Below are 21,060 nucleotides of genomic sequence, written 5' to 3' on the forward strand. Positions count from 1 at the left end.
GCTTTGACACATTTGCAGGTAAATTTAATAGTGATTGAATCAAATTACTTACTTCGGCTTGCTTTATAAATTTCATCCATTGACATGAAAGACCTAAAATGATGTAATTGAGTCTGTATTTTTAAAGCAGTTTGCAAATGATATATTTTTAATCTTACCTTTTTCTCCTTTCTTTTTTAAAGAATTCAGTAGCTTTGTTGCCCGGACCAACACGTGTGGAGAGTTGCGTTCTTCTCACTTAGGCCAAGAAGTCACCTTGTTTGGATGGATTCAATACCGAAGGTGAATTGAGGCAGGTGGTTTAAGAATGCATGGTGGTGGTTTTCCTAAGGCAATTCCAAACCTTTATTAATTTTCAACCAGTCAGAAGAATAAAAGCTTTGCAACGTTTTAATTTTAGGTTAGTTTTTGTTTTGAAAGACCCAAATAGTGTTACTCTCAGTAAGTACCAGTAACATCTGTTGAATACAATGAAGTGCGATCCACCAATGGACTGAAATGTCCCTTGGGTTACTAAGGTTGAAGACTTCCTAGGACCAGTAATTGGGAATGGGCCAGCTTTTAAGCTTCAATAGCATGAAAAAGCTTATTTTATTCTATGTTTAGATAGAGATCAAGCCTAAAAACATGAATAATGATTCCTTAAGATTATCTGAGTCCATTTCTTTGTTCTTGTTCATCTCTGTATTCCAGAACATATCTGAATGGTACATTAATTCACAATGAAGAGATCCAAAAAACATAGATTGTGTAGCCTTCCTAAAGAATATAAAGACCTTCATAAAGAACGTGCCCCAAATGGATGGATATTTGACCCGTAAATGTGGTGACTTTAGCCCCTGAACTCAAAATCTGAGGAGGCTTTCTGTACCTCTTCCTGGTACTAAGGACAGTATGAGAAATGTAGATTGAATGCTAAAATGTTGAGATTTGGGGGAACTTTTGATGGCTTATAGAGGTATTAAATTAGTAGTTGGACCTCTTCTAGAAAATTTTAGATTGTATCTTTTTTTTTAAGGAAAAGATCTTATATTGTTTAGAACATTTATTTTTTTTAAAGATTGGCACCTGAGCTAACAACTGTTGCCAATCTTCTTCTTTTTTTTTCCTTCTGCTTTTTCTCCCCAAATCCCCCCCATACATAGTTGTATATTTTAGCTGTGGGTCCTTCTAGTTGTGGCATGTGGGATGCTGCCTCAGCATGGCCGAATGAGTGGTGCCATGTCTGCACCCAGGATCCAAACCAGTAAAACCCTGGGCCGCCGAAGCGGAAGACGCGAGCTTAACCACTTGGCCACAGGGCCAGCCCGAAGACCTTATATTGTTATGTTTCAAAAATGATCAATCAGATATTTCTAATGCCTTAAACATTATCTCCAGGTTTTAATATGTGGAAAGTTTGCAAATTTAATAAAATTTTCTTATAAAGATTTAAGCCAATGAAAATTAAAAATTAAGAAAAAATCTGCCTTTTCATTAATAAGCCATCAGGGTAACATTAGTGAGCTATATATATAGCCAATAAAAATTGAAATTGAGGGGCTGGCCCGTGGCCGAGTGGTTAAGTTCATGCGCTCCGCTGCAGGCGGCCCAGTGTTTCGTTGGTTCGAATCCTGGGCGCGGACATGGCACTGCTCATCAAACCATGCTGAGGCAGCGTCCCACATGCCACAACTAGAAGGACCCACAACGAAGAATATACAACTGTGTACTGGGGGGCTTTGGGGAGAAAAAGGAAAAAATAAAATCTTAAAAAAAAAATTGAAATTGAAAATGAAAAAAGTCTGCTTTTTCATTAATAAGCTACACAGATAGCAATTGCATGAATGTAGCCAATGAAAGCACATAATTATTTATTATAAAAAGGAACATGAGAGATTGCACGGGTTTTTGTTTGTTTAATTTGTTTTGCCTGCTTACATTTTGGGCTCAGAGATTTTATCCTAACATGTTCATTTTCTTCATTAATCAGGCAAAACACCTTCCTGGTCCTCAGAGATTTCCACGGGCTTATTCAACTTGTCATTCCCCAGGATGAGGTAATAGAAGGGCTCCTAGTGTTATCTGAAGCCTCTTTGATGGCTGTGGTTAGAATAAACTCAGTATGTTGGCTACGTATGTTTGAAGTTTTAAATTCAGAAGTTTGTTAGTGAAAACTAAAAACTACCATAACCAACACTAAGGCAGATGACAAACTGAGGAAAAGGATGTGTAGCTCGTATCACAGACAAAGGGCTAATTTCTCTAATATCTAAAAGGCTACTACAAATAAAAAAAAAAAGACCAATGACCACATAGAAATATGAACCGAGGATATGAACATAAAATTTATGGAAAAGAAAATATAAATGGCTTATAGACATTTGAAAATATGCCCAACCTCACTCATAGATAGAGAAATGTGAATTAAAACTACCCAGAATTGTTATTTTTAATACACTGGATTGACAGCATGCTGTGTTTGGGAAAACAAGTACTCATAGAGTCTTGGAGGGAATACAGATTGGCACTAACTCTGTGCAGGACAGTTTGGCAATTTCAAAATTATAAATGCATATGTCCTTTGAACCATTCATTCCCCGTCTAGTCAATCACACCTGAACTTACACAGATGCAAAATGACGTAAAGGTTATTCATTGCAGGATTTTTTTTTTTTTTGGAGGAAGATTAGCCCTGAGCTAACATCTGCCACCAATCCTCTTCTTTTTGCTGAGGAAGATTGGCCCTGAGCTAACATCTGTGCCCATCCTCCTGCACTTTTTATGTGGGACACTTGCCACAGCATGGCTTGCTAAGTGGTGGGTAGGTCTGCACCCGGGATCCAAACTGGCACACCTCAGGCTGCCAAAGCAGAACATGTGAACTTAACTATTGCGCCACTGGGCCAGCCCCGAAGATTATTTTTAATAGAAAAAAACTGGGAACAACCTAGATGTTCCCCAATAAAAGACTGGTATAAAAAGTAGTGTACATCCTTACAGCCATAGAAAAAAGATTGAAGAAGCTCTGTATGTCCTAATATGGAAAAAAATCCAAGGTATATTGTTAGAAGAAAAGACAGATACAGCAGAGCATGTAGAGTGCTATTATCTGTAAGAACAAGGGCATGCATATGCGTATGTATGTTATGAAATGGCCCTGGAAGGATACATAAGTATCTGGTCACACTGGGTACCTCTGGTGAGGGAAACTAAGGAGCTGGAGGACACGGATAGGAGGGAGACTTTTTACCATATATCTATTTGTACCCTTTGAATTTTGAGCCATGTGAAGGTACTACCTGCTCAAAAAATAATTACCATTAAAATTAGATAAAATAAAGAACTCTTGTCATGCTTGTTGGACAGCATTGGTTTCTATTGTGGTAATGTTTACAAATGCTTGTATGCTGAAGAAAAATATTATTTGCTCAGCTCTTACCGTTTGAAATAAGTAAAGAGCAATGAATTATCTTTCAGGGACAGGATCCAGAGATGAGCATAGCTAATCCAGGAGCACTCCTTTCACTTTGGACTCCGTTATAGCTATTGGATTTAACTGTCCCTAAGACTAACCCTGGAGAAGATGCCTTTAAAGTATGTGGGGCTTGTTTGCATTAAGCCGTTCTTCTCCTTATTTTCCTTTAAAAAAAAAATGTTAAAACTCTTAGCTAATAGTTTTGCTTTCTGTGTTATATGGAGTCAAAACGGGGATGCAGTTTACCAAATTCTTTAATAAAGTCATTAAGGGCAGCCCCAGTGTTTATGGCAATTAAGCTATGGATATTAACATTTTTCTAAACCACAGACTACACTTACTACAGATTCCTTTAAGTTCATTTGGTTTTTGGAACTGTTTTCCCATCTTATTTTTGTAGTCGGCTGCTTCTGTGAAGAAGATTTTATGTGAAGCCCCTGTGGAATCTGTGGTGCGGGTGTCTGGGACAGTCATTTCCCGACCTCCAGGACAAGAGAATCCAGTTAGTAGTTTAGAAACTGTCTGTGTAAATTTTACCTGTGTACATTTGCATTGTCTATCTACACATTCAGGCATCAGAGACTGAGCACCTATTAGACATCTGGCATTCTATGAATGAACCTACAGATTTCAAAATCTTCACTACAAACATATATACTTATATAAATATGCACATTAAGACATTTGTTTAAAAGCACCTCAGCCACAGATTGCAAAAGAATGTCAAAATCATGCAGACATTTATGCTTTAGACTACACACTATAAGCACCCATACATTTTACATATGTAAATAAATGCATGTGTTTTACAAGTGTTCATCGTGTTCGTGTCCTGATGAGTGATTTTTAAAATAAGTGTCTCTCTCTCTCTCTCTCTTTAAGAAAATGCCAACAGGTGAGATTGAAATCAAAGTTAAAACAGCCGAACTTCTGAATTCCTGCAAGAAGCTGCCTTTTGAAATTAAGGACTTTGTGAAGGTGCCATCCTCTGTTATTAATAAAATAGAATATCTAGAAAATGTTGATGACAATGAAAGTGTTTTCAGAGTCTTTTAAACAAGAAATTTAACTTCTACAAAATTCAGCACTTTATTGTACAGTCATGCACCATGTAACGATGTTTCAGTCGACAGCGGACCCCATATATGATGGTGGGCCCATAAGATTAGTACCAGATAGTCTAGGTGTATAATGGCTATACCATCTAGGTTTGTGTAAATACACTTTATACTATTTGCACAACAACAAAATCGCCTACTGATGCATTTCTCAGAACATATCCTTGTTGTTAAGCAAGGTGTGACTGTAGATGTGTCCTGAATGGTTCTGTTAGTTCTACAATGTCTTTGTGATCTATTCTTAAATAGCAACAGTTCATTAGCTGCTGCAGTTCCTAAACACCTAGACTGCTTTTTCAGACAGCGTGAAACATGGTTCTATCTTTAAGACTTGTGTTGTTTTGTTCAAGTTTTTTTGTTGCTATTGTTTGACATTTTGAAAGGAAGTTATGTCTAGCTTGGAAATGACCAAATGGCAAAGGAGATCCTGCATCTATTGAGTTTAAGCCTCTAACAGTGATAAAATGTTTGCTAGACTTCCTAAGCATATAAATATGATTACTGTAATTTTTCTTTGCCTAAGTTTGAGGGACTGATGAGCTAGACAGCACTGGGTAAGTACACCCACATAATTTTTAGCTTTGTTACAAGTATCTACAGTTGTAGACCTGCATATAAAGGGACTTTTAAATTAATTGCATAGCCACTTAGTCTTACCTTTAAGTTCCCAATACTTAATCTTTTCATTCAAAAAAGAAGTATAATTACAGACCTGACCTTGTTATAAAAAAAAAAATAAAATATACAGTTTTTCCCCCAGATAAGCTTTCAGAAAGAGAAGTGACAGATAGTTCTTTTATTTCTATTTCTAGTCTCAAAGAAATAAGTTATTCCGGGGAAAGGACTTTTTTAAAAGGCTCTCAGCACAAAGAAGGATGCAGAGATTTACAGCCTTGACAATAAGCAAACCTCACCATGTTCCTGCCAGTGCAGCCTGGCGATTCTCTCTCCTGTTCCCTTGCATTTCTTACACTTGTCGTCCCTTTCAGGTGACAAAGTCGTAGCTGTTTTTACTCTGGTGTGTATTTTTAAAAGATGTTTGAAATGTTTAATTTTTTTTTGAGACAACTATAGGTTTAAAGGAATGGATAAATGTTTAGTAAGGTAGAGAAATTTCAATAATGAAGGGTGATATTAATAATGAGTAATAAAAAATGTAAAATCTGTACTAGTAACAAACTTAGAAGTTGTATGAATTAAGGATGGTGTTGTATACACAAATGGTGGAAGCTAAAGATAGAAAGTGTTTGAAAATTCAACTTCTGTATCTAAAGTTAATATCTTTTCAATATTTTAAAAATATTTAAACATAAAAAATCTTTACATTTGTTTAGAAAACAGAGGCTCTTCGTTTGCAGTATCGCTACTTAGACTTGCGTAGCTTCCAAATGCAGTATAACCTGCGGCTGAGGTCTCAGATGGTCATGAAAATGCGGGAATATCTCTGTAATCTACATGGTAAGGGAAATACCTCACTGTTCTTTGGAGCTTTTTAGCATCTCTTCTGTTTTATTCAGCAGTTTTTTTGTATCCTCTCCTTAGCATCAGTGGATCAGATGTTGCCAGAGGTCTGGAATTCACTCAGTGTGTAAAGCAGTTTTTGAAGAAAGCTTAATTTCCAGATATTTTGTCCTAGAGCATAATTTAATTCCCTACTGGATCACAAATATAGCCTTTTAAAGGTGATAGTGCCTGTTTCATTGTTTAAATATATTTTCTATCACTGCTGAAGGTAGGACAGCTCTTTGGCTGTTATGTGTAGGTTTTCTTAATTTATCATATTTGTGTATCATTTGTTGGCACCTCAGAAATGTCATGTGAGTTAAATTAGACTCTTCAACCAGTCCTGGGTTTTTCCTATCAGAGTATTTGTGTTATTTTTGCTACCCTAGCAGAACATTTAGCAAACCAGAACAGGTCAGTAGACAAGAATCTGTCAAATACAATTATTTCATGACAAAAGTATCAACTTTCAGAACAGAATAGGATTTTATGAAAATCCTAAGCTTCCTTCTTGGATTTGTAGAAACTAGTACCAATAGGTGTGGTAACTTATTTCAGTCAAAATTCCTAGTTAAAGGATAGCCTCAGATTTGTTGGACTGTCCATAGACATCATATTTGACAAATTCCTATCCTGATGTTTCTCTCTTTTTAGGGTTTGTGGATATAGAAACACCAACATTATTTAAGAAGACTCCAGGGGTATGTATAGTCCTTAAATTAGCCTGTTAATAATGTCCTATTAGCTATGAAACTGAACCACTTTGCTTTTATATTCACTTGGTTGTATTTCTTTTATTTATTTTACTGCCTTAGGATGATCACAGTAACAAGGTTTTCTTAAGAGTTGAGAAAATTATATGGGTTAGTATTTTGAGTCAGAATCCTTTTATTCTACATGAGTTTTCTTTCCCTTGAGGTTTATAGATACAAATCAATAATGAATTGGTTCCTTAAAAACATATCCCTTGTTCATTAAGAACTGACATTTCTAAACATTGATGTTTAATCTATTTATGCCGTCTATGGCTTATCAAACTAGTTTGATTTAGGAAAGCAGTTAGGAATTACTTGAATAGGAGTTGACGCACTAAATTCTGTTAGCTAATAACAGAATTGGGAATTCATTTCAACAAGTGTACATTTAATACCTGCTGTGTGCAAACATTATTTAAAGCCTACTATGTGCGTGCCTTTTGAGGAACTAAATGATGAGCAAGAGATGATCTCTGTCATCATGGGAACTCTGCTCTTTAGTTATTTTCATTGATAGAAGTATCAACTTCTATCAGTCCTTGGGTTTGTTTTTTTAAATAATATCTGCTCTCCCTCTTTCTCACTAAAAGGGTGCAAAAGAGTTTGTAGTACCATCCAGGGAACCTGGGAAGTTTTATTCTCTCCCTCAGAGTCCTCAACAGTTTAAGCAGCTTCTGATGGTCGGTGGTTTAGACAGGTGAGTTCTCTTTCTGCTAGTAGTTGTCAGTAAAGGAAAAGAGAAAAAAAGGAAACACAAAGTTGTCTGATCTCTTAAAAGAAGGCTAGAAAAGGTAAGACAGTTTAGAAAGTACTTGTAAAATACTCTAAAAATGTGTAGTCATCATTTAGTAAATATTTATTGGGTAGCCACTGTGTGCAAAGCTCTATGCTAGTAGATGCAGCAGGAGATTAAAAACAAAAAAGAACAGGTTTTGCTCTCAAGGAGTTAATGAATCTGGTAAGGCAGAATAGGGAAATAAATAAGACCAGTTGTGACATAAACCAAAATATAAGTGCATTGAGAGTTGTAATCTAGGTCTTAAGAGGTTTGAAATTATATTGTTTGGGAAAATATTGAAAACTTTGTGAGCTAGGCCTTCTAGGACAGAGCTGCATTTCAGCAGATCAAGATGAGAGTTGGAATGGCATAGCACAGGAAAGCTCAGGTGGATTCATGGGGCAATAAGTATTTCAATTTGGCTGATGCAAAGAGTATGTATAAAGAAGCATGGACTGCCTTGCATGCCAGTGTAGTATATGAATATCCAAAGGTGCCATTGTATATTTTTAAAACCAATATATAGAATAGTTAACTTCTTATGGGTCAGCTGTGTATCTGATGAGATTAGAGCATCATAAACAAGTTTAAAATTTCTTATGTCCTTTAAATATCATTATTAATTTATTTCATAAGCCATGAACTTATGTTAATTGAACTCTTGGGGAAAAGTATGTGCGTCTTCCTAGAATCATGACTGAATTAAAGCTATTTTTCAATTGTAGATATTTTCAGGTTGCCCGATGTTATCGAGATGAAGGGTCAAGACCAGACAGACAGCCTGAGTTTACTCAGGTACTAAGTCATATTTATTGTCTCTTACTTGGCAGTAGCAAGCCTGAAACTGTATTTTAAGACCTGCATGGTAATTATACATACTCTACTTCTCATTACATTTTATCCATCAGATATGTATTTATTTTTTATTTATTTTTATTTATTTATTTATTTTGAGGAAGATTCGCCCTGAGCTAACTGCTGCCAATCCTCCTCTTTTTGCTGGGGAAGACTGGCCCTGAGCTAACATCCATGCCCATCTTCCTCCACTTTATATGTGGGACGCCTACCACAGCATGGCTTGCCAGGCAGTGCCATGTCCACAACCGGGATCCTAACCGGCGAACCCTGGGCCACCAAAGGGGAGCGTGCAAACTTAACCACTGCACCACCGGGACAGCCCCTATCCATCAGATATTTAATTAAACTAGCCTGCAGCCGAGGTGCTAATTATTTAATTTTTTATCCATTTCATGTGTCCTTTTTATAAGGAGTATGGTCATCAGCAAAGGAATGCCAGAGATTCCTACAGTGTTTTAATGGTCATGATTAAAGTTCTTAAATCTATTGTACATTAAAAACAACCATTCTGTATGTTGATATTTAACCTATTTATCTAATCAGTGGACTCGTCAAAGCGATTTATTTTCTGTATGCTAGCATATTCATCAGTGTGGTAAAGTGCAGAAATCATCACCTTTGGAGCTAGACACACCTGGGATCAAATGTAGCTTCACTGCTTCCTAACTGCACGTAGACAGCCAGGTTACTTAGCCTCTCTGAGCCGTGAGCCGTGAGACAGTTGTTGGAACTAAACAAGTTGATGTGTGTAAAGCATTAGCACAGTGCCTGACATAAAACAGATATACAATAATATTTATCCCCCCTCATGTATTAAGTATTTATGTGCGGAATCCTATGGTAACTTGAAACCAGAGAAATATATAAATATGTACATATTAATACTGCAGCTGTTCAAGTTAGTTCTGTATATTATTTTGGTTTCAGATTGACATAGAGATGTCTTTTGTAGACCAGACTGGGATCCAGAGTCTGATTGAGGGTTTGCTCCAGTATTCCTGGCCCAGGGACAAAGATCCTGTGGTGGTTCCTTTTCCTTCTATGACTTTTGCTGAGGCGTTGGCCACCTATGGAACTGATAAACCCGACACTCGCTTTGGGATGAAGGTACTTCTCTTGACTTTTTCAGGACTCTGCCCTCAAATAGTCTTGCAGTCTTTCGAACCGCTTTGAAATTTACAACCAGTTACACACTGTATTTTTTGTTGTTACTTCAGCTTTTTGCCACTGTTGTTACCAAGCTACAGCAGGAGAGAACAACAGCTTGTTAGCATTACAATACTTTCTATCTACTGTGTTCCAAGACCAGTTTCCAAGGGCAAGGTTCTTGTTATAAAGTTTTTATTACTGACAAGTTATTAATTGTATGGACATGAATGGTAACTGAAGGAAAAAGAAAAAAACCCTATTTTTTTCCTCTTCAATTTTTCTTAAGCTAAAATGACACCTGAAAGGTAAACAGTTAAGAGGTTTTGGTTCTTTTTCCCTGGTCTGTAAAGAGCTCAAACATTTGGAAACATTTGTTCACATTATGAAGATCTTCACAGTTTAACTAAGGATAAGGGTAGAATTTATGAAGAGCAGTTTCCATCAGCAAGCCTCGCATTCTTTGCTCTTAAGAGCAGTAGCCCTTTGTGTCTGTAATGCTTGTGACATTTCTATATCTCAGTCACCAGTGCAAATCTCTTAGAAGTTGAATTCTGCCAGGGCTGTGAAGAGCCAGTGCCCAGTTCTTAGAATGGAAAAAAATACAATACACAAAAAGTCATAACTGCCTACTTGCAGCTGCCAACTTGAGTACTCCTTGTTTCCCCTTTTGTAATGTGGAATAGTGTGTCTTAAGTCAGACTACTTAGGTTAAATTCTGGCTCTGCCGCTTATTGGCTCTGTCATCTGGGCGAGTTACTTCCTTCTCTGTGCCTTGGTTTCCTCAACTATTAACTGAGGATAATAAGAGGACCTGCCTTATACTCTTGTACGAATGGAATGAATTAATACAAATGAAGTATACATTAGACATTAACACTTGTCATAGTGCCTAACCCATGGTAAACTCTCTATGAATACACTCGATAAATGTTAACTTAACATCTACTTTCTTCTTTAAAATTTTGTTTATAAAATGTTTTGAGATAAAAATTACTTTACATTTAGTTACCCTTTTTTTTAACTCATTTTCCAGATTGTAGATATCAGTGATGTGTTCAGAAACACAGAGGTTAGATTTCTTCAGGATGTGCTCAGTAAACCCAAAGGAACCGTTAAAGCCATACGTATCCCTGAAGGAGCAGTAAGTGGAATACAATTCTGGGTTTTCTCTAGAATGTATATTACACTTCAGAAAGAATAATTCTCTTTAATTAAGAGTACTTATTTTTTATATAAAGTCTAATGGTGTCCCTAAAACTATAACATAGAGTACAATAAAACCTTATGAATATGAGTTTACACTCGAGATCTAGAGGTTTTTTTCCTTTTAAACAATGCTATACGGTACTTCTCTACTTCACTTGGGATGATTTCCACCAGTGAGGAGCATACAGTAATATTCAGTATTCTGTCTCCAGCCTTACTTTGTCCAAAGGCTCTCCGCCCATATCAGCTCCAGCATAGCCCTTGCATATTGTTTCTTGGTCTTCTAAGGGCTCTCGTCTAGGTTGCATTAACAACAGGGGAAGAGAAAGGAGGTGGAGCTGTGAAAGGGAAATGCGGGTAGGAGAGAGAGAGAATGCTTGGGCTGGGCAAGCGTTGACGCTAAAGTAACAAGACACATCTGTTTTCTGTAGTTAGTACACTTACTTTGAAGGTAATTTAATAAGAGGAGTTCCAAAAGTGTTTTGAATAAGATTACTATTTTGAAAGACTGTATTCATTTGGATACATAACCATATTAGTATATTAATGGGGCTAAGAATTCAGTCTCATTGCTTTTTATTCACTTCATATGTTCAGTGGAAAGTAATCTGGTATCCATATTCCAGTCCAGACATAGTGAAGGTGTTAAGGTAAGCTTAGTATAACATATATTGACTATAATTATTATTTCCCCCAATTTGAGTATATCCGTTCTTCCCAAGTAGATTATAGGAACTGCAGGACTGTGAAGCATGTTTTTACCATTTATATTTCTCATACCTAGTTAAGTGCCCCATGAATATTAGTTAATGGTAATAACCATAGTGTCTCACTTAGAAAGATGTGGAGATAATAGTAATAACCGTAGTCTCTCACTTAGACATAGAGATAACTTAGAAAAAGTAAGATATAAAGAATTTTAAGAAACCTGAAATATCAAATTCTGAATGCTCTTATTGATCTCAAAGTTATTTTTTCTTTCACAATTCAGTTGTAAAGATTTATTTTGAACACTTATCTTTCATATTACATGTGCAGGATCCTCTGTGGAATACATTCACAGCTATTTCCAATGAGAGCTGCATTTTTTCCAATGGAAAAAAATAAGCCCAGTAACAAGCTTTAAAGTCTTTTCATTTCACAACAGAAATTAAATTTTTATTGAATCCTACTATGATGATGGAAAGATGCAAAATAGATTTGTACCCATTTGATATCTTAAACATGTTTATGAAGCTTAGCATCATATTAATGAGTTTACTTTGATTTTTTTTCATCAGAAATACTTGAAAAGGAAAGACATTGAGTCCATTAGAAAAGTTGCAGCTGACCATTTTAATCAGGTAAGAAGTTAATTAGAGCAGTTTTTTTTTCTTTCTTTTAGGGATTCAATATTTTTGACTAATTGCTTGATCTCCTACCGTATCATTAGTTTTGAGAGTCTTCTTATTTCAGATCGCTTTCTTTTTGTTTTTCTTTTTTATTATTATTTTTAAAATTTTTATTGAGGTTATATTGGTGTATAACATTGTATAATTTCAGGTGTACATTATTGTATATCAGTTTCTGTATAGATTGCCTCTTGCTCACCACCAATAGTCTAGTTTTTATCCGTCACCATACATATGTGCCCCTTTACCCCTTTCACTCACCCCCCCTACCCTCTTACCCTCTGATAACCACTAATCTGTTCTCTTTATCCATGTGTTTGTTTATTATCCACATATGAGTGAAATCATATGGTGTTTGTCTTTGTCTGGTTTATTTGACTTAACGTAATACCCTCAAGATCCATCCATGTTGTCACAAATGGCATGATTTTGTCCTTTTTTATGGCTGAGTAGTATTCCATCATATATATATGTACCATATCTTCTTTATCCATTCATCAGTCGATGGACACTTGCATTTCTTCCACATCTTGGCTATTGTGAATAATGCTGCAATAAACATAGGGATGCATAAATCTCTTTATATTGTTAATTTCATGTTCTTTGGATAAATACCCAGTAGTAGGATAGCTGGATCATATGGTGTTTCTATTTTTAATTTTTTGAGAAATCTCCGTATGTTTTCCATAGTGGCTACACCAGTTTACATTCCCACCAGCGGTGTATGAGGGTTCCCTTTTCTCCACATCCTCTCCAACACTTGTTATTTTTGTCTTGTTAATTACAGCCATTCTGATAGGTTTAAGGTGATATCTGTTGTAGTTCTGATTTGTATTTTCCTAAAAATTAGTGATGTTCAACATCTTTTCATGTGCTTCTTTGGAAAAATGTATGTTCGTATCCTCTGCCCTTTTCTTTTTTTTTTTTTTGAGGAAGATTAGCCCTGAGCTCACATCTGCCGCCAATCCCCCTCTTTTTGATGAGAAAGACTGGTCCTGAGCTAACATCCATGCTTATCTTCTGCTACTTTATATGTGGGATGCCTGCCACAGCACAGCTTGACAAGCGGTGCATAGGTCCATACCCAGGATCCAAACCGGCGAACCCCAGGCTGCCCAAGCGGAACATGCGAACTTAACCAGTGCACCACTGGGCCAGTTCCCTCTGCCCGTCTTTTCATCGAGTTGTTTGTTTGTTGTTGAGTTGTTGAGTTCTTTATATATTTTGGAGATTAACCCCTTCTCGGATATATGATTTGCAAATAGTTTCTCCTAATTGATGGGTTGTCTTGTTTTGTTCCTGGTTTCCTTTGCCTTGCTGAAGCTCTTTAGTCTGATGTAGTCCCATTAGTTTATTTTTTCTTTTGTTTCCCTTGCCTGAGTAGACATCGTATTTGAAAAGATGCTGTGAAGACCAATGTCAAAGAGTGTACTGCCTATTTTTTCTTCTAAGAGTTTTATGGTTTCAGGTCTTATATTCAAGTCTTTAATGCATTTTGAGTTAATTTTTGTGTATGGTGTAAGGTAATGGTCTACTTTCATTCTTTTGCATGTGGCTGTGTGGCTGTCCAGTTTTCCCACCAACATTTATTGAAGAGATTTTCCTTTCTCTATTGTATGTTCTTGGCTCCTTTGTCAAAGATTAGCTGTGCATAGATGTACAGTTTTGTTTCTGGGCTTTCCGTTTTTTTTTTTTTTTCTTTTTTTACAGTTTGGCACCTGAGCTAACAACTGTTGCCAATCTTCTTTTTTTTTTTCTGCTTTTGCTCCCCAAATCCCCCCAATATGTAGTTGTATATTTTAGTTGTGGGTCCTTCTAGTTGTAGCATATGGGACACTTCCTCAAAGTGGCCTGACAAGTGGTGCCATGCCCTCACCCGGGATCTGAACTGGCAAAACCCTGGGCTGCCAACGCAGGTCGCACAAATTTAACCACTCAGTCACAGGGCCAGCCCAAGGGCTTTCAGTTCTGTTCCATTGAATCTACGTGTCTGTTTTTGTGCCAGTACCATGATGTTTTGATTATTATAGCTTTGTAGTATGTTTTAAAGTCAGAGATTGTGATGCCTGCATCTTTGTTCTTTTTTCTCAGGATTGCTTTAGCTATTCGGAGTCTTTTGTTGTTCCCTATGAATTTGCGATTGTAAATGGGATTATATTTTTGAATTCTCTTTCTGCTAGTTTGTTAATAGTGTATAGAAATACAACTGATTTTTGTAAGCTGATTTTGTACCCTGCAACTTTGCTGTAGTTGTTGATTATTTCTAATAGTTTTCTGGTGGATTCCTTAGGGTTTTCTATGTATAGGATCCTGTCATCCACAAACAGCAAGAGTTTCAATTTTTCCTTTCCAATGTGGCTACCCTTTATTTCTTTCTCTTGCCTAATTGCTCTGGCCAAAACCTCCAGTACTGTGTCGAAAAGGAGTGATGAGTGTGGGCACCCGTGTCTTGTTCCTGTTCTCAGAGGGATGCCTTTCAGTTTTTCAATGCTGAGTATGATGTTAGCTGTGGGTTTGTCATATTTGGCCTTTATTATGTTGAGGTGCTTTCCTTCTATACCCATTTTATTGAGATTTTTTATCCTAAGTGGATGTTGGATTTTGTCAAATGCTTTCTCTGCATCTATTTAATTGATCATTTGAATTTTATTCCTCGTTTTGTTAATATAGCATATCACATTGATTGATTTGTGGATGCTGAACCATCTCTGCGTCCTTGGAATAAATCCCACTTGATCATGGTGTATGATCCTTTTAATGTCTTGCTGTATATGGTTTGCTAATATTTTGTTGAGGATTTTTGCATGCGTGTTCATCAGTGATATTAACCTGAACTTTTCCTTCTTTGTGTACTCTTGTCTGGTTTCCATATCAGGGTAATGCTGGCCTCATAGAATGAGTTAGGAAGTGTTCTGTCTTCTTCCATTTTTTGGAATAGTTTGGGAAGTATAGATATTAGATCTTCTTGGATGTTTGGTAGAATTCTCCAGAGAAGCCATTGGGGCCTGGATTTTTGTTTTTTTGGAGGTATTTGATTACTGTTTCAATATCTTTACTTGTGATTTGTCTATTTAAATTCTCTATTTCTTCTTGATTCAGTTTTGGGAAGTTGTATGAGTCAAAGAATTTATCCATTTCTTCTAGGTCATCCAATTTGTTGGCATACAGTTTTTCAAAGTATTCTCTTGTAATCCTTTGTATTTCTGTAATATCCATTGTAATTTCTCCTCTTTCATTTTTAATTTAATTTATTTGAGCCTTCTCTCTTTTTTTCTTAGTAAGTCTGGCTAAAGGTTTGTCAGTTTTGTTTATCTTCTCAAAGAACCAGCTCTTAGTTTCACTGATCCTTTCTATTGGTTTTTTTAGTCTCTATTTCATTTATTTCTGCTCTAATTTTTATTATTTCTCTCCTCCTGCTGACTTTGGGCTTTGTTTGTTCTTTTTCTAGTTCTGTTAGGTGTAGTTTAAGATTACTTATTTGTAATTTTTCTTGTTTGTTGAGGTATTGCTATAAATTTCCCTCTTACTACCGCTTTTGCTGCATTGCATAAGAGCTGGTATGTTGTGTTTTCATTTTCATTTGTCTCTAGGTATTTTTTTGTTTTCTCCTTTGATTTCTTCATTGATCCAATGGTTGTTAAGTAGCATGTTGTTTAGTCTCCACATATTTGTGACTTTCACAGTTGAATTCTAGTTTCATAGCATTATGGTCAGAAAAGATGCTTGATATGATTTCAATCTTCTTAAATTTACTGAGGCTTGCTTTGTTTCCCAACATATAGTCTTTCTTTGAGAATGTGTATTCTGCTGTTTTTGGATGGAATGTTCTCTATGTATTAAATCCATCTGGTCTAGTATTTCATTTAAGGCCACTGTTTCCTTGTTGACTTTCTGTCTGGATGATCTATCCATTGATGTAGGTAGGGTGTTGAGGTCCCCTACTATTATTGTATTGCTGTCAGTTTCTCCCTTTAGGTATTAATAGTTGCTTTATATACTTTGGGGCCTCTTTGGTGCTCCTGTGTTAGGTGCATATATATTCATAAGTCTTATGTTCTTTTGGTGGAATGTCCCTTTTATCATTATATACTTCCCTTCTTTGTCTCTCATTGTCTTTTTTTTATCTTGAAGTCTGCTTTGTCTCCTGTAAGTATGGCAACACCTGCTTTCTTTTGCTTGCCATTTGCTTGGAGTATTGTCTTATCTGCCTTGCTGTCCTCAATATTTTTTCTGTGTCATTGACTTGCCAGTTTTAATATATGCCTTGGAGAAGATCATTTTGTATTGATGTAATTAGGAGTTCTATTGGCTTCATGTACTTGTAAGTCGACTCCTTTCCCCAGGTTTAAGAAGTTCTCAGCTACTATTTCTTTGAACAAGCTCTCTGCTCCTTTCTCCCTCTTTTATCCCTCTAGAATACCTATAATCTTTAAATTGCTTTTCCTAATTGAGTCAGATATTTCTCAAAGAATTTCATCACTTTTTAAAATTCTCAGTTCTCTCTCCTCCTCCACCTGAGGCATATCTATATTTCTATCCTCTAAATCACTAATTCTATCCTCCATAATGTTAACTCTGTCTTTTATGGTTTCTAGATTTTTTTTTAATCTCATTAATTGTGTTCTTCATCTCCAGGATTTCTGTTTGGGGCTTTTTTAGAGCTTAAGTCTATTTGGTGAAGTATTCCTTCTACTCATTAATTTTATTCTTGAGCTCATTGAACTGTCTTTCTGAGTTTTCTTGTAACTTGTTGAGTTTCTGTATGACTATGTTAAATTCTCTGTCATTTAGATTGTAAATTTCTGTGATTTCAGGATTGGTTTCTGGAGACTTGTCATTTTCCTTCTGGTCTGAAGTGTTCCTGTAGTGCTTCATGGTATTTGATGAATTGATCCTTTGCTGGCTTATTTGTGGTACTATCAGGTCACAGATTCCTCCTTCCACCACTGGGGGCCAGTAGGGGCTTTGTTTTCTGACCCCACCCCATCTTTTGGAAGTTGTGTGGGTAGGGCTGCTCTGCGTTTTCCCCAACTGGCTGCAGCTGCTCTGCAGATTGCAGTCATGTGGACAGGGCCTCTGTACTGGACAGTCAGGTCACGCACTGTAGGGAGGCCTCTTTTGCTCAGTGGGTAGGTCACCCTCACACAGGAGGAACCTGCTGTGCTCAGCAAGGGACTGGCTGAGCTGCTGCGCTGGGCGGGAGGGGCACCTACGCGGGGACTGAGCCACCACTTGGTGGGTCCCACGAGCTGCTGTGCTCCACAGGAGGGGTGACCTCTTAGCAGGTGGGCTGCCTTCTCACCTGTGCCATGCTTGGCAGGCAGTCACCTTCGTGAAGTCTAAGCCACTACTCGGTGGAGAGCATTCCCATGGGCGTGGCCACCGCACCTCAGTGGGCACTTCCGTGGACCAGGCTACCACACTGAAAGCATTTGTGTGGGCCAGGCTGCCCACACCTCCACTTACAGTCTCCCCAGGCTGGCTACTGTGTGAGGATCTGCACCCTGGCTCACTGCCGCCGGGGATGGAGAGGGGTGCACTCACCTAGTTCCACTGCCTTCCAGTGATCCAGTCCACCTCTTCTAGATGCACAGCTGCATGGATCTCTCAGATGTCCTGTAGTGTTGTGCAGGGAATCCTCTGCTGGTTAATGAATGTCCATTTAGTTGTAACTTAGGAGAGACAAAAGGAACAACTCACTATGCCATGATGCTGATGTCACTCTCTTCTTTTTATTTTTAAAGTTAGCTTTCCCCTGGGTATAACTCTAAGACTTCAACTTAGATGGTTGAATTCACCATTAATCAGAATGTGAAAGTATGGGGCTGGCCCCATGGCCAAGTGGTTAAGTTCGCGCGCTCTGCTTCGGCAGCCCAGGGTTTTGCTGGTTCGGATCCTGGGTGCAGGCATGGCACCGCTCATGAGGCCATGCTGAGGTGGCATCCCACATGCCACAACTAGAAGGACCCACAACTAAAAGTATATAACTATGTATTGGGCTTTGGGGAGAAAAAGGAAAAATAAAATGTTTAAAAAAAAAAAGAATGTGAAAGTGCAATTATAGTGTCATTAAATAAACAAAGATACTTTAATTTAGTTAGGAAAATAAATACAGCCCCATGTGCTCAAGGTTTAAATGAAGGCAAGACAAGTATGAAAGAAATCCTGTATTCTTTGTTCTTCCCATACCCTTTTTTAAATTCTGAGTACACCTTTGACAGACACATTTTGTGTTCTTGGCTTGGTGACTGGTGGAACTAAAACAAGGAGGAACAGGAGTAGGGAATTCTTACATTGTCACTGGAAGTGTCAATTGCCTTGGCCATTTTGGAATGACTAACTTTAAAAATGGTCCTGCTCTTTGAGTCAGTAATTTTCTGTGATATACTTTAAAGAAAGGATCTTAAATATGAGGAGACTTTGTGCTCATCACATTATCATTTATAACAGGAAAAAAATGAAAGCATATGGGAATGATTTAATAAACTGAGGTAGAATAAAAAAATTAATATTAAAGTTTCTTCTTAAAACTTTGTCTACTAGGAGTTTGTAATATGGGAAAAATGTTCATGTTGTAATGATCTGTAAGAAAAGGAGAATACAGAATTATATATAGACACTGATCATAACCGTGTAAAAACACTGTATTTGTGTATTGAAAATGAACTCCCCACCTCTACCACCACCACATCCCAAACCTCATACCTCAGGTTCAAAGGGATTTTTCCCTTTGAGAAAGAAAGACAGGGGAGGGAAGAGGAGGGGAGAGGAGGGGATTAGGATAGTGATTTCCAAAATTGGTCAAGGCGAAATGAGAAAAATCAGGGCAATGTAAAAAGCTTTTCATAAAGTTAAATGAATTTAAAGGACTATCTTTACTTCTTGGTTTTTGCTGTAGAAATGTTCTTTCCTTTATGAAATGATGGTAATAGTAGATGATATTTTGAGTTTGTTTTATGCCCTTGATAAAATTCAAAATTGGCAACCTATATCTCCCAATTTTGTTTCTTTATTTTAATTTTACTAGTGTTTGAAATCTGCTTCTAGGAATCACAGGACCAAGAAATAAGCCTGAAGGTTAACTTTTCAGCTTTTAGTTGATGGGACTATTACGTTTTCTTCTTTTCTTCTTCTCTTTTCTTTTTTACTTCCCTAATTTCCTGAATTTTTGTGTAACAAATAGGTACTACTTCTTTTTTAATTTAATAATAAGGTGGGGTTTTTTTCCTGCTTTATCTCCCCAAACCTCCCCTGTACATAGTTGTATATCTTAGTTACAGGTCCTTCTAGTTGTGGGATGTGGGACGCCACCTCAGTGTGGCCTGACGAGCGGTGCCATGTCCATGCCCAGGATCCGAACCCTGGGGCACTGCAGCAGAGCACGCGAACTTAACCACTCAGCCACAGAGCCGGCCCCTAATAATAAGGTTTTTTTTTTTAAAGAGTGGCACCTGAGCTAACAACTGTTGCCAATCCTCTTTTTTTTTCCCTACTTTTTCTCCCCAAGTCCCCCCAGTACATAGTTGTATATCTTAGTTGTAGGTCCTTCTAGTTGTGGCATGTGGGATGCCGCTTTAGCGTGGCCTGATAGGTGGTGTCATGTCCACGCCCAGGATCCGAACCAGCGAAACCCTGGGTCGCTGAAGTGGAGCACACAAGCTTAACCACTCGGCCATGGGGCCGGCCTCTAAAAATAAATTTTCACTTAATTTGGTTTAAATTGTTTTTAATATGTTTATTAATTTTTAGCAATATGCTGAATACACATGGTTAAAATAACAAATACTAAAGAAGTGTCAATAAGTCAATGCAATAAGTGTTTGCTGTAACTCACTCCACTCCAATCCCACACCAGGGTGTCTCTGTTTTAGAAATATGTCTACATGCTCCTTTTTTTTTTTTTTTTTTTTACGTTCCATTTTAAACTTTATCTGTTAACTTCCTGCAGTGAGAGAAGAGGTGCACATACACAAGCCTTTAACTAGTTATTACTCTACCTTCTGCACAGCTGTCTTTCTGGACCTTTTCTACATTTCTCTTCTGAGTTAAACCCACTCTTTTTCTGGACCCCAGATCCTCCTCTTTCTTGTCTGTGCTGGAGTATATCCTCAAGTCACTGCCTAAGAAAGCATGTGAGAGAGAAACTTTCTGAGTTCTTATATGTCTAGAAATGTCTTTATGTCCAAAACGTCATGCTTGGCGCCAGCCCCATCACTGAGTGTTTAAGTTCACATGCTCTTCTCTGGCAGCCGAGGGTTTTGCCAGTGTGGATCCTGGGCGCGGCCATGGCACTGCTCATCAGGCCATGCTGAGGCGGCATCCCACGTGCCACAACTAGAAGGACTCACAACTAAAATACACAACCGTGTACCTGGGGGCTTTGGGGAGAAAAAGGAAAAATAAAATCTTTTTTGTTTCTTTTCTAAAGATTGGCACCTGAGCTAACAACTGTTGCCCATCTCTTTTTTTCTTTTTGCCCTTGCTTTTTTCTCCCCAAATCCCCCCAGTGCATAGTTGTACATTTTAGTTGTGGGTCCTTCTAGTTGTGGCATGTGGGACACCACCTCAACATGGCCTAATGAGCAGTGCCATGGCCACGCCCAGGATCTGAACCCTGGGCCACCAAATCGGAGTGCGCAAACCCAACCACTCGGCCACGGGGCTGGCCCCTAAAATCTTTATAAAAAAAAAAAAACAACTTCATGCTTGATTAATAATTTGGCTTAGTATAAATTCTGAATTGGCAGTCATATCCCTTTAGAACAGTGCTGTCCAACAGAACTTTCTGTAATGATGGAAATGTCTTATATCTGCATCATCCAATATGTTAGCCACTAGCCAGCAT

General features: G+C 37.6%; 1 protein-coding gene across 2 annotated transcripts in view; it reads left to right on the forward strand.

Annotated features, from left to right (window-relative positions):
- DARS2 (aspartyl-tRNA synthetase 2, mitochondrial) overlaps positions 1-21,060 on the forward strand; it is a 29,753-nt gene that overhangs the window by 1,208 nt on the left and 7,485 nt on the right. The window contains exons 2-12 of one of the 2 annotated variants that reach the window (XM_001493086.7): positions 183-282; positions 1,973-2,039; positions 3,858-3,959; positions 4,340-4,435; positions 5,910-6,033; positions 6,733-6,779; positions 7,424-7,530; positions 8,337-8,406; positions 9,397-9,576; positions 10,652-10,759; positions 12,105-12,167. In XM_001493086.7, the coding sequence (XP_001493136.2) occupies positions 183-282; positions 1,973-2,039; positions 3,858-3,959; positions 4,340-4,435; positions 5,910-6,033; positions 6,733-6,779; positions 7,424-7,530; positions 8,337-8,406; positions 9,397-9,576; positions 10,652-10,759; positions 12,105-12,167 (1,064 nt within the window). The remainder of the gene's footprint in view (positions 1-182; positions 283-1,972; positions 2,040-3,857; positions 3,960-4,339; positions 4,436-5,909; positions 6,034-6,732; positions 6,780-7,423; positions 7,531-8,336; positions 8,407-9,396; positions 9,577-10,651; positions 10,760-12,104; positions 12,168-21,060) is intronic. The other variant, XM_014739540.3, reaches the window with a different exon arrangement.

Source organism: Equus caballus, chromosome 5 (assembly GCF_041296265.1).
Source record: "Equus caballus isolate H_3958 breed thoroughbred chromosome 5, TB-T2T, whole genome shotgun sequence".
NCBI classification, from domain to species: domain Eukaryota; kingdom Metazoa; phylum Chordata; class Mammalia; order Perissodactyla; family Equidae; genus Equus; species Equus caballus.